Source organism: Phalacrocorax carbo, chromosome 9 (genome assembly GCF_963921805.1).
Source record: "Phalacrocorax carbo chromosome 9, bPhaCar2.1, whole genome shotgun sequence".
Classification (NCBI taxonomy): Eukaryota; Metazoa; Chordata; class Aves; order Suliformes; family Phalacrocoracidae; genus Phalacrocorax; species Phalacrocorax carbo.
In genome coordinates, this window is record NC_087521.1 from 22,831,807 (window position 1) to 22,844,612 (window position 12,806).

The 12,806-nt window shown below is 36.9% G+C and overlaps 1 protein-coding gene across 5 annotated transcripts in view; it reads right to left on the bottom strand.

The window, feature by feature from the left end:
* Window positions 1-2,256: 2,256 nt before the first annotated feature.
* The window catches only part of ATG2B (autophagy related 2B), a 50,569-nt gene continuing 40,019 nt past the window's right edge, over window positions 2,257-12,806 (bottom strand). For all 5 annotated transcript variants that reach the window (XM_064460713.1, XM_064460710.1, XM_064460711.1 and 2 more), the window contains exons 36-42: window positions 11,752-11,956; window positions 10,701-10,770; window positions 9,664-9,746; window positions 9,061-9,182; window positions 8,729-8,883; window positions 7,486-7,635; window positions 2,257-6,716 (exon numbers count right to left, since the gene is read on the bottom strand). In XM_064460713.1, coding sequence (XP_064316783.1) covers window positions 6,486-6,716; window positions 7,486-7,635; window positions 8,729-8,883; window positions 9,061-9,182; window positions 9,664-9,746; window positions 10,701-10,770; window positions 11,752-11,956 — 1,016 coding nt within the window. In that variant the 3' untranslated portion in view covers window positions 2,257-6,485. The remainder of the gene's footprint in view (window positions 6,717-7,485; window positions 7,636-8,728; window positions 8,884-9,060; window positions 9,183-9,663; window positions 9,747-10,700; window positions 10,771-11,751; window positions 11,957-12,806) is intronic.

Here is a 12,806-nt window from a genome sequence, read left to right on the forward strand (position 1 = left end):
CAAAAAACTTGTATCTGTATAAAGAACCTGTTTATACAATTGAGCACTACTATTTCCATCCTCTCATGTCATACTTTGCTTTCCATCCACAGTACCAAGTGTTTGCCCATGTCTGACACACACACATATACCCACATGTACCTATCTAACTACTCTGCCAGGTCCAGGTACTAGCTGGCTTTCCATCAGCTGCAATGGATCCAGATCTGTAGAACACTGGTCATAGCAAAACATACACCTAACAATACCCACGCCATGGTCTTATAAACACTCTCACAGCACACCCTGCAGTGTTTCTTCTTTTGTGGTGCAGCACACCATGCCTGCACCTTCTCCAGTCTCTTGACCTGCCATTTGGCCAAGAACTGCCAGTGTTACAACGAATGGCGCGGCACTGTCAAAACTCCCTCCAACTCACAACTCCTTTCACTTACAAATAGCCATAAGGCTCCCTCAGACTGCGTTGTACACAGAATAGGAAGCATTTTCAAACTGAAGAGACAGAAGAGATGAAAGGAGGAAAGAAGTGCTGTGAGATTCATCAAGTTGTTGGAGCCACCAGCAAATCCTCAGTACCAAAAAACTGCCAAGTGTTAAATTCTAAAGGTGAAAGTTAAAGCTTTCTTATTGAGACAGCTGGGAGCTGCTGAGTACTGTTACCCATTTTGTGTTTGTGCCCGTGAGCTAGAATAGACCAAGTCCCGTTTTACTGAGTTCTGTGCTGAGTCACAGGTAGTCCATATCCCCCAAATCAAGGTCCATTTTCCTCCCACTTATAAAGGTACACAGCTCTTCTCCCTGGAGGCTTCCACTCTTGGCCTGCAAGAGCCAAAGCTGACATTCATGCTCCTACTACAGAATGAAATCAACAACAGGGCAAGTAATTAGACACGCAAATGAGATCCTGAGAACAGAATTACACTATATATAGCCATCTCACAAATCCTCATGACAAACATCTAAGGAACTTGAACTGTTTCCTTGCCTGTGGGGCCATAAATACTTAACTGTTGCCCTTCAGTAAATTCTGTTTTCACCTAATCACTCCACTCCAGAACAAAATAGCTTTGAAACCTCAGCTTATCTGCCACAAAAAGGCAGCTTTATGCAGACTTTTATCATCGAAGATAATATCAGATGACTTAAACCACTATTTGCTAGGAATATGAATTGGCAGAAAAAAAAAATCACTTAACATCATATTTGAAAGGTTATTAACAAAAATCACTAACAGGAAAGAAAAGAAAAACAAACCAAAGCTCAAGGACATCAGCTAATGTTGTTCTAGGTGGGTGTGTCCTACTTGTGGCTTCCCATAAATTCTCAGTTAGTTGGAGTGTCAAGGGCTGTGGAGTCTCTTCTGCTCTTGGGACTAACCTGGAGACATCAGGAGTATCCTTGGTACGCCTCAGTGTCGCAAAGAGACAGCATTGGTTCAAATATCCTGCATCACTTTTATGAGCAATATTTAGAAAAGCTAAGAAACTTGTCCAATTTGCTTGCAAAGAAAAAAACCCCTCTCACTTTCTGTTCCTACAGAACTTCCTTAAATAAAGACAAAAATTAAGAGCTTTTAAATAAAAATGCTGAAATTGGAACTTAATTCACATGAGGTCTTGCTTTAAAAAAAAGGAGAGGAGGAGCCGTGCAGGGTGGGAGGCAGCTTCCTTCTTAAACGGTTACTGTTGGAACAGTTATCCAAGCATTATACCGTGGCTTTTTTCTATCCCTGAGCTACAAGAACATTACAAAACACAGAAAATTACACCTGTCATCTCTCTCTCATCATTCAGGGATCTGGCGCTGCCACTGGTATTTAATACCCCATACTCAGCCTTCTAAGATCTCTTTTCAGATGCTTCTAACTAAATGCCCACAAAGTGGGCATCACACAAGCATCCTGAAAGGAGTTCATTGTTTTGCTTTCTCCACAGGGCTTGGAAGCTAATAGAGCTTTAAAACCTCCCCAGACCAAGGAGGTAAGAAATACGTACTCAGTACCTAAATGTAGCAACGGCCCTATAGGAGATGCAGTATGTGATGGTACAGAGGTGCGTTAAAGCTTTATCAGCCAGGTTATTTCCGAGCTTTTGATCTCTGTGCAATTGAAGCTTTTTTTTCCTTTTTCGGTATAAACCTTTAATTTCTGAGGTACAGCTGCAGAGCCAGACAGGTAAAAAGCTTTAACTGTTAACTTCTGGTATTTTGGGAAACTGTTTTCTGTATTAGTTATATTCATAGGTAGAGAAAACCAACTCAAGGAACAAATTAAGATATTTATTTATGTATCGTTACAAATTTGTGTTTTTTCCATTAAACATATTTAACAGGACAACCTATTTGCACTCAGGCCTTTCAGCATTTTAATAAGCTAAAATATACACTTTTGGTGCCATATAAATTATGGTCAAAAATAATTCTCAAAGACACACTGAGGGGACAAGAACTTTAAGTAAAATAACTCAAGTTGAAATAGTCAGTTCCCTTCAACAGTGGTTTGTATTTCATGAGATTATATTCTTTACACTAGCAAACTATATACAAACAATACCACAAAACTACTATAAATGCAAAAATGTAAAAAATTTACACATATACACAAATTGCTGTGTTTCTGTCTGAGCTACCTTACTATTTAGAAATCCAGTACAAATGCATGACTTGTACTTATGTACTTAATTTGTAGTATCTAATTTTTTAACTGTAAACAAGATTCAGCATGTAGAGCAACTTAAAACAGCTGTCAGAAGCTTAAATCATGAGGCCTGGAAACTGCGAGAACTATGCACACTAGGGATCCAAGCTAACATAAATACCCACACCTTTTCTGCCAATGCTTATGCTGGTGTGAGATTGAGGCTATTTAAAAGATTTAGAAGTATTTAACTACTCTAAACAAATTATTATAGTTCACTGTTTAAATATTGAAATGTATGCATTTTGTAAAAGTAAAATCAGTATCACATTTGCAGGTATATGGATCGTGTTCAGTAAGAGTGTCTTGTTCATAACCATTTAACAGCTTTTTGGTTTAAGAAACCTTTCTTGGCAATTCAATTAAGCAACTGTAAATGAAAGCAAGCAATGGATGTTCACAATCAACCACTTAATGAGAAAACGGAAACAGACACATCCCGTAAGCACATACGAACTCACTGGTGACTGTCCTAATGCTTACCATTAGCCATTGGATACACTGCACTGCTAAAAAGCTGCGGCATTTAGGAACCACTAGCTGGTATCGGAAAGAAAATGGAAGCTGCCTTTGCACGGATGTGACGATCTGTTGCTCTCCGTCACTGCTAAGATTCTTACGATGCATGGTTTTCTTTTTTTTTTCTTTCCCCAGAAGATGGCTGTCTTTTTTCAGGTACTTCCCAGGCTTTCACCATTGTATTATTTGAAGTGCCAGGATGCTTAAGAAAACCCAGGATGACAGTTCTGTCTATGACAGTATTGGACTAAGCGATCGTAGTAGCAGTAGTAGTGTTAGTTCAACATGAGAGAAGTTAACATTAAACATGGACTGTGCCAGTTTACACCCACTATAGACATGAAAAGTGCCAGTATCTATAGCCAAGTGATTTCAGTGGAAAATTCAAGTACAACAATATTTTTGCAGATCACCTCACGCTAACAGAGAATACAGTAATGTATCCATAGGCTTCCATTTCCCGGAAATATTTCCAGAGTCAAATCTCATTTTGTGTATTTTTAAGTGCCTGAAAACTCACAGTATTGAGCAGAGCATCTGATGACTCCCTTCTCGTATACTCATATACTTTTTGATTTAAAACACAAGACACACTTTGAAAACAAGGTCCTAACGTGAAGACTAGTTTGGCATGTTCTGTGGGTTTTGTTTGTTTTTTTTTTTTAAAAAAAACATTTCAAACACTGCAAGATCATGTCACAACTGAAACACATACATCCAAAAATTAAGGAACTGCTTGTAAAATGTTAAAATGTTGGAAAAAAATTTAAATCAATTTCACTGAAGAGGCTCAATAAAGTGCAAGCAGTAAATGCAAGGGTTTACATAGCAGAAAGTGAAGTTTAATAAAATTGTAGAGTCTGTATTGCTGACAATGAGAGACACTATAAAAATGTTTTACCTTGACAGCATGCCCTCATATAAAAATATATTCTAATTGCATTGCAGTACAATCAGTTCATGACAGAATTTAAAACGAAAAGAACACTGACACACCACTGCTCTTTCAGCAATATCAAAAAAGGAAGGAAATACATAGATTTACACTCTTGCAGCATACTCCAGTTAACTGGACCAGCCGAAATTACACAGTATGGTGACTGCAAATAAAAATGATGCATTGCTACTTACTTGTATTGACTCATCGCCACTTCTTGAGAAGGCATTCAGGAGGTGCCAAATTGCAAACACGGAACTCGCTCCTGTGCAAGTCGCTCAAGCTTTGAGCTCTCACTAAAGCAGAGCTCTCTAATTATTGCACAGAAGTATGAACTGCAGCAAGTATTCTTACATCGAAAAATATTTCATGTCACTAAATCTGCAGGTATTTGTCCCCTTGAAAGCATCTCCTGCTTACAGCAAGTCATTTGACCAGGCCTTCAAAGCGTACCACAACTTAGATGACTCCAGTGAATGAAAACAAAACTCTGTAGTATCACCTGTCACCCAATGCAATAATTTGTTTGTAACTGGGGTTTTGTTTTATCAAAAGTAATAAAAGCAGACTGCAGGAGTCTTCCCAGCAGAGGGGACCTTTTCAAATCATTTACCCTCCAGCCAGACTCTTTGGTGTTCGGGAATAGCTAATATAATACCAAGATGAACAAGCAATAACTATTTTCCTTCTTACACTCCTATTTGTTCTGTTAGGCCCATCAGGGAGGTTTTTGCTAGTGGCAGGTATTAAATAGAAGACAGGGAAACTACTTCATCATCACCCGTAGAGATCAAAGTCTGATCAAAACTATCTGATGTCCCTTTTTCAGTGGAGATTTTCCACACAGCCTATTTGCAGGACCCTCCACTTTTCGACAAGCGTGACTGCCACAAACTTACATTCTGGCTACTCAGCCAAAGTGTTAAGTTACTGAAATTAAAAGTGAATATTTTTCTATTCAGAACAGTCTTTACTTTTATCCTGCAGTTTTTGCTAATACAAGGGAAAAAAACCTTATTCCTGCGCAGCTAGTGCCGAGCCTTTTAACTGCCCCAAACTGGCACATTGTCAGCTGCTTAATAAAGCTCTGTGGAGACCCTGGTCATCTATTAAACTAAATAATGTCAGTACCAACTTTGATTTTTGAAGTTTTGTTGTCTTGTTTTTTTTAAATCCTCTCAGACCCTCCCAGTTCAAATTAAATGACCCCAAATACTCATTGTCAAATAGCTGACCACACACAATTTAAATTAAAAATATCTTGGAGCAGCAACTTCACAACAATATGAACTTTAAATAAAAGCAGATTCTTAAAATGAAGTCTGTATAGAATTTTAACTATGAAATTATGAAATAATTTGCTTTTACTTTACTTAGGATTTCTCATTCTTTCAAAGAACTGGTGGCCACAATAATATTTAACTGCTGTTTTCCTGAAGGACAGTTATTTTTAGCATTTTAATTAGTGTAACAGAAGACAAAAGCATTTCTACATATGAGTAGTTTAAACAAATTTAAGACACTTTTCTGTAGGATCATCATCAAATGATGCTCTTTTCAATAATTTCTGTAAGCTTCTAAACCGCATAAGGGTTAATGCACATTACATTTTATTCACACTATAAAAAGAGCACAATATACAGGCATATCCTTTAAAGTGCAACACAACAGAACATTTCTGCAACATTCAGGTTCTTCAAAGACCCACAAAAGTAGGTATTTAATATTTAGGAACAAATCCTGTTCTCATATGTGTATCAACGCTGAATCTAAGTTCTGAATGGTTATCAAGCTTGCCCTCGCTGTAAGTGCCACACTAAAAGCGATGCTTATGACCACTAAACGATATTACCTTATCTGCTTCTGTATTAAATAGCCTTCATGTCTCATGTCCAAAATGAAAGATTTTGCCCTTTAGTCTGTGAAGAGCATCTGCAGAGCCCTTTGTTGAAGACAGTTCTTTGACTATGCTCAGAAAACATCTTTAAATTACTTAGTTTCAACATACAGGCTACTGCTTCAGATGTTAAATCTACCAAGAAAAAATATGGTAAACGGAATAGAGCAAGCATGTCTCTGAGTTGGCTGCACATGCTTCGCCATGTTTGGCACTATCTACCAAATGTATTGGTAAAACACAGCATAAGCAAGTACCAATTTGCTTTTCACTTCATAAATATTTTTGGTTGGATGTTTTGCTAATAATAGTTGAAAACCTCATTTGTTCCTGAGATGAGCATGACAAAACAAAGTGGGCTCCATCTAAAGCTGCCAACAGGACAATCTTCTGCATTTCCAGCCTTGCCACCCGCCTGCTGAGACAGATTTATAATCTCAGTCCTCCCCAAGGCGCCACTTCTGCGACTCTTCTTGACGTACATCTGGCCTGATCTGGTTTCTCATACCACCTAGAACATTTGAGGTTGCCTCTGTTGCAACAATGAAAGGTTTCACCACAGTTGGTGGAATTTGGCGGAGGACTCCTCCTACTGCTCCAGTTACTCCTCTGTTTTCATGCTCACGAGCAGCAGTCTCATAGATGGTTTGGGCTGTGTCCGTAATCCCCTTTGAGAAATTAACAGAAATTAGTTACACCGAAAAAGAAAAACCAACCTCTCCTAATTTTAAGGGAAACTTGAACTGCTCAGCATTTTTCTTCTTTGTGATTTGTACTGTACTGTAGTACAACCATACTGATGCAAATATGATTTAGTTCTTCTAATGAGGTTTAAAATAACACTACTATGAATTTACAGATTAATATATTTCATCTAGCCTCTGGTGGCATTTCTTGTGCATACGGGAAGAAGCGGTGGGGTACTGTGAGCTACTCAAAATGACAGAATTCACTGAAAACTCCCCAGCTAAGACCTAACTTCCTAGACATGATATCAGGTGCAACTAATTGAAAGTACAATACAGAAGTACAATAAAAACAGGTCAGCATTCTAATTTTTAATACACTGACATGGGAAAGAGAGGACAGAGTGGGAAGGGAAGGACGGAAGACGTGGGGCAGGAAATCGGGTTTACATGTCTCAGAATAACTGTAAACCCTTACAACTGTAGAACACTGAAGTCCTATTCATGCTCATCTGTGTAACACCTTAGTTTATTTCTGCTTCTTTGATTTTGCCCTGCAAGTTTTCTGTTGGTTTAAGATTACTGATGTCTGTATTACTGAGTCTTGTTCAAAATTACTGATCACTGAGACTTGTTCAAACCTTGAATACCCTTCTTCATTTGGTCAGGTTGAACTAACATCTGGTATTCTATATGCAGTCTTAGGAAATAATTCTAAAGTTTGGTTAAGGACAATTACTTTTGCACTCACCTCTTTTACTACGCTGTATGCTTTGGCTACACCTTCCCGCAGGTCCACTGGCTGATGAGCTAAACGATGGCGAGGGAATCGTTTGATCTTTTTTGATTCAGTAAAAGTAGGCCCTGGTGATACCATGTCATATGCAGTTTCTGCGGCTGCCTGAAGATCAGGAGCAAATGCAAAATATATAAGAAGCCTTATAGCATCCAATCACAAATTCAAGCTAATAACAGGGTGACATAACTGAAATAAAAGAATTTCAGTTCCGCAAATAATATTCATTTACATCAGATTAAGGTTTCTACACGAACAACTGGAATGGGTGCAGCTGTAACTATACATTAAGTTCCGTAATGAAAGAACGAACATTGTAGGTTGTGGTAGGGTTTTTTTCCTCCCTAATTGCCATTCCTTCAAAAGCATCCTCTAATCTGCACAAAATGCTCAGGACAGAAACGGAAGCATTTGATCAACAGTATGGTTTTCTTACAAACACACAAGCACACACACAATTCCACTCGTGAATAATACCACTGAGTTTTTACTATATATGTTCAAGCTTAGGCATATCTACAATTTTTGCAAAATTAGGTGGTAGAAGTGTATATTTATTCATTATGTGTTTTATTGACATTAAGGAAGATAAATTTATTAACTTTAAATTTATTAAACTTAATCCAAGATTATTTTAGGGTTAAATCCAGAAAGCTTTATAGACTTTGTGTACATCAACAGCATTAGCATTGGTTTTGAGGAATTTTGTTTGATTGGTTAGTTTTGTGGGTTTTTTTGTTGGTTTTTTTTTTTTTGTTTTGTGGGGTGTGTTGTTTGTTTTTTTTTCAAATAAGAACAGATAAGGTGACATTTTTAAAAAGTTAGAATCTATTATTGGAAAATACACATATAGGAAGAATCATTGTTCTCAATATCAGTGTTTTTTTTAGCACAGCTGAGTATTTTAGTATCAAACTGTACACTGTAATACATTAAAGATACTAAGAAACATGTAACAGCTTGGATGTTCAGCAATAATTTAACCCAATTTTCTAACTATTGCATTTGATGCCACCTCAGAGACTGCTGCAAGCTTTGTCCAGTGTCTTCCTTCCCATTGATACAGCTGCTTATTTTTTTTTCTTTTGAGACATGCTCCCCACCCTAAACACGTAGCATTAAGATATTAGCTTAATATAGAGCACTTACGAGCAACACTTCTCATTTTACATCTAACTCCAGAAGTAATACACTATACCTGTATGGTCTGAACCATTCTGTTTGTTAGCTCCAGTGCTGCCATTGCAGTGGAAGTACCAAAAGAAGCTGCTCCTCTTTGAAAGCCTCTTACAATACGGCCATCCTTTCGGTACTGCTCTATTGGTAACCACACCAAGTCTTTCAGACCTTGGACTGAAAATGAAGACAGAACACCACAGTTAGAAAGTTTACTCAGAGAAGCAGAATGCCTTGAGAAGAGGTAAAAACAAGTGTCAATATTGTTTGTGGGATTTTTTTTTTTTGTTTTTGAGTCTTGTTCATTTAAAACAACAGCCATATGTGTCTGAATAGAGATAAGAATTAACTTACCTAACTGCACTAGCGAATGCATAGGCCCTACTCCTCCCAAAATTCCTGGTAGCTGGTTTTTCTTTATATCATTAAGCCATTCACTGATGGCATAGGAGAACAATTTATCCACACCTAATAAACTGAAGTAAATAAAATTATTATTTAAAAAAACCCCATACAATTCCTGATAAGACAAATGCATTATTCACTGAAGTAAACAAAGATGTCATTGAAAACAAAAGGAAAGCTGTTTTCAAGTGTCATTTTTTTGTTGCTGTTGGCTGACCCAACTGCTTCATGTGTATGTGCTCCATAAAACAGAAGTTCAGGACTGCAGAATCACCTCCAGTTCAATAGGAAGTAAAAATACAACTAAAATTAAGAGAGTTCAGCACCAAGACTAGCACATCTATTAAATACTGTCCTGAAAATAGATGTTCTTGAACACTATATATTTGACGAACACTAGAATCAAGAAATATTTGTAAAGTCAAAAAGTGCCTTAGATTTTAGAAGCACATCTTATCAGAGAATTTGCTTTTTGCTTGCTACACTCAGTTATTCACTATAAACTTGTTCAATTTGCAACACCAATGTTAATCTACAATTCAATAAACTTACCCATGTCTGTAACAAAGTCTCTTCAGCTTTAATTCTGAGCAGTTTAACTGAGCAAGCCCAATAAGAATCCCAGCTAGTGTCCCCTGTTAAGTGAAATACTTTGTTATCACATGAATTTATTCACCCTGTACAATCTAATCTGCAGGTGAGAAATAATTTCATCACCTCAACACTTATTGCAGGTATTTCTAACTGATTCCCCCCGAGTCTCCCAAATGCTACTTGTTACAGTGCTATTAATTACGTTACACAAAAACTTGCAAAAGATGGAATCTTGCTTAATCAGTTATCTAAGAAAAACATCCAGACACAAAAGGGCTTCTTCAGAAATACTAAGATATAATAAACTACGTAAACATAGGTCTGACATTAGCCTGTTCCAGGCATTCTAAAGCTGCGTTTCATGTTTTGATTTCTCTGGCAGCAGTGCAAATTCAAGAAGTTGCTGCTTTTGCTTGTCTATATTTTCTTACTGATTTGCCATGACAGAGTGCAAATCTGGTTGTGCAAATAGGATTTTTTGTCATCTGCTCTGTAAACTCAGTATGATAACCAATACATATTTTAAAAAGAACTATGAGCGTTTTTTTAATCTGTATTAGATTCTGCCATTGCCACTGAAGCCCATACATTACTAGACTAGGCAAGAGAAGGAAACAAGGATGAAAAAAAGACAAGCCTTTATTCTGGTATTAATGTGGAAGAAAATAAAATGCACAATTCTGGCATCAGATAGTGGTATCACCCTTTGAGGGCACCGCAGCTGTGCAGAGGTCACTGAGTTGACAAATGTCAATTTCAAGTCTCACTCTGATCTAATAATACCTGAAGGATCCATCCCCTAGTTTTCAAATTAAGAGTGAAACAAGGTTAAGATTTACTGAAACTAAGGAGGAAAAAATAAAAGTGTTCTGCATCTCTGAAGATCACATCAGTAATGAGTAGGGAGCATAAAAATATACCCCAACTCAATGAGGGGAAAACACCAAAACAAACAACATCAGTTTTTTGTTCTACAGCATCGGCATCACACAAACCTGATCCATTGATACATGTTTGCCATGGTAATCAAGCCGTATTGGAACTTCTGATGTAAAACGAAATTCTCTGGGATGTACAAAAGAAATTTTACAGTGAGAAACATGAAAAGGAAATAAAGTTATCCTTCCAAAAAAAACCCCCATGGTTTCCCATCCTTATGGGGTAGGATGTCATACCCTTTTCTGTACACCATAAATCCTCTAGTTACTGTATTAGTACTTCAGAATAAGTGTGGAAAATACAATGGCAAATTCAGCTTTTCTTGGTTTATTAACATCTAGTCAAGCTCAGCATTAATAACAAATCTAACAATCCTGCAAAAGTGCTACTAAACCTGCAGGTGAACATCTTCCCCCAATTTTCACAGCATGAATTTCAGTTACCAAAAAAAAAAAAAAAAGTATGGCTAATGATGGTTCTATGGGCAAAATTTAGCCCTGCAGCTAGAACTTACCAAAAAAAATTTTGTTGCTGATGTATGTGATGAAATAGAACCACAGCCATTCTCTCATAATTTGGCTCTGGACTGCTTACCAAAGTACACATCTGTTGTTAGAGGCACTTATGATCTGAATACACAAGAAAGAGCTGCTGCGTAACAAGCTGACATTTTTATAATTGCTTCCCAGTCAGGACTACATTAGAGTTTCTCTTGTGATATGTTAATCTCGTACCTCTCCCCTGATATCCTTTTCCTTGATATACTCTCATCTCTGGTTATATTAGACGCAATTTACATTGTTAGACATAAAGAATACAAAGAACGCTCTTTTTATTTATTTGTAAAACATCTTATTACTGGTTCTGTACATGGCAGAGCTTCAATTAATTTTATTTTGCACAGCTGTGTGCAAGAGTTAGTTGAAAAAAAAAAATAATCATTAGTTACCTTCCAGTGACAGAAACAAATATATCTGATTTCCACAATCAGTCAGTAAACAAAGAAACACACCCTGTCATAAGGTCTGAATAGTATATCATCACACTTTCTTAAAACATTCAGCAGAACAGCTGTATGTCACTGGAAATTTTGTAACGAAAATTTACCTGAAAAATACTGGCTGATCACTGTATGATGTCACTTCTTGTGAGAAATGATGATCATCTCCATTAACCACATCCATAGAATCAATGCTACCATTTTCATTTGCTTGCTTGTGTGATGAGAAAGAAATGACTGGACTTGGGTCCTTAAGGCTGCTGACATGCCTGGGCAAACTACACGTAACTTCAGCACCAGGAGACTTTTTAACTAAGATAAGAAGTTATACACAGTAAACTGACTCGTATTTTTCATAGTGATTACAAAAAGATTGTGTTTATACAATTACTTTGTCCTTAGGAGGATCTAATGCTTATTAACAGGAGTTACCAGCAGGACAGTATTTAGATTCTCTTCGTAAGATAGCATCTTAGTTATCAACAGAAATTATTACAAGAACCTTCAGTTGAGATTTATGCATCAGCATAATAACCCATCTAGTTTTAATGACAGTTTTGCAGAGCACTTCATCACCTATGCATTTCAGTACAACATCTGAACAGAAACACTTATGGTACAGCTGCCAACAAACTCACAAATATAGTTAATAGAGGAAATATGCTTTTAAATATATACTAGTTTTTGCATCAGATAGTGTAGCTGATTAGAAGTACTGCTTTAACTGTATACATATGTTGTACTGCTTGTTTATAATCTTCATCTCTGTTCCTTTCTCTAGAGGTTACACAACTTCAAGTTATTAGGCAGACATCCTCTTTTATGCAAGAGGTAATAAATAATGTATTGCTTTTATTTAATAACAACTCCAAATATCATATACACAATCCTCAATTTTCTCAACGTTCATATTAAATATGCTCCTATTTTGGTGAAACCTTTTATACAGTGGAGATCCCAGGCACTGAAGACCTTTGTTGGCATTTACAAAATACAAAACTAAAACAGCCAAAGTTTCTGTGTTCTAACAGAAACTAATGCTGGCATGCGGTGACTAACGTAAGTTCTTTTATGCATGAGATTCACACGTGAATTTACAGACATGTACACACATTAAAGGAGAAAGAAGCAGCATTTTCGTATTAGTTTTTTGAAAATTATA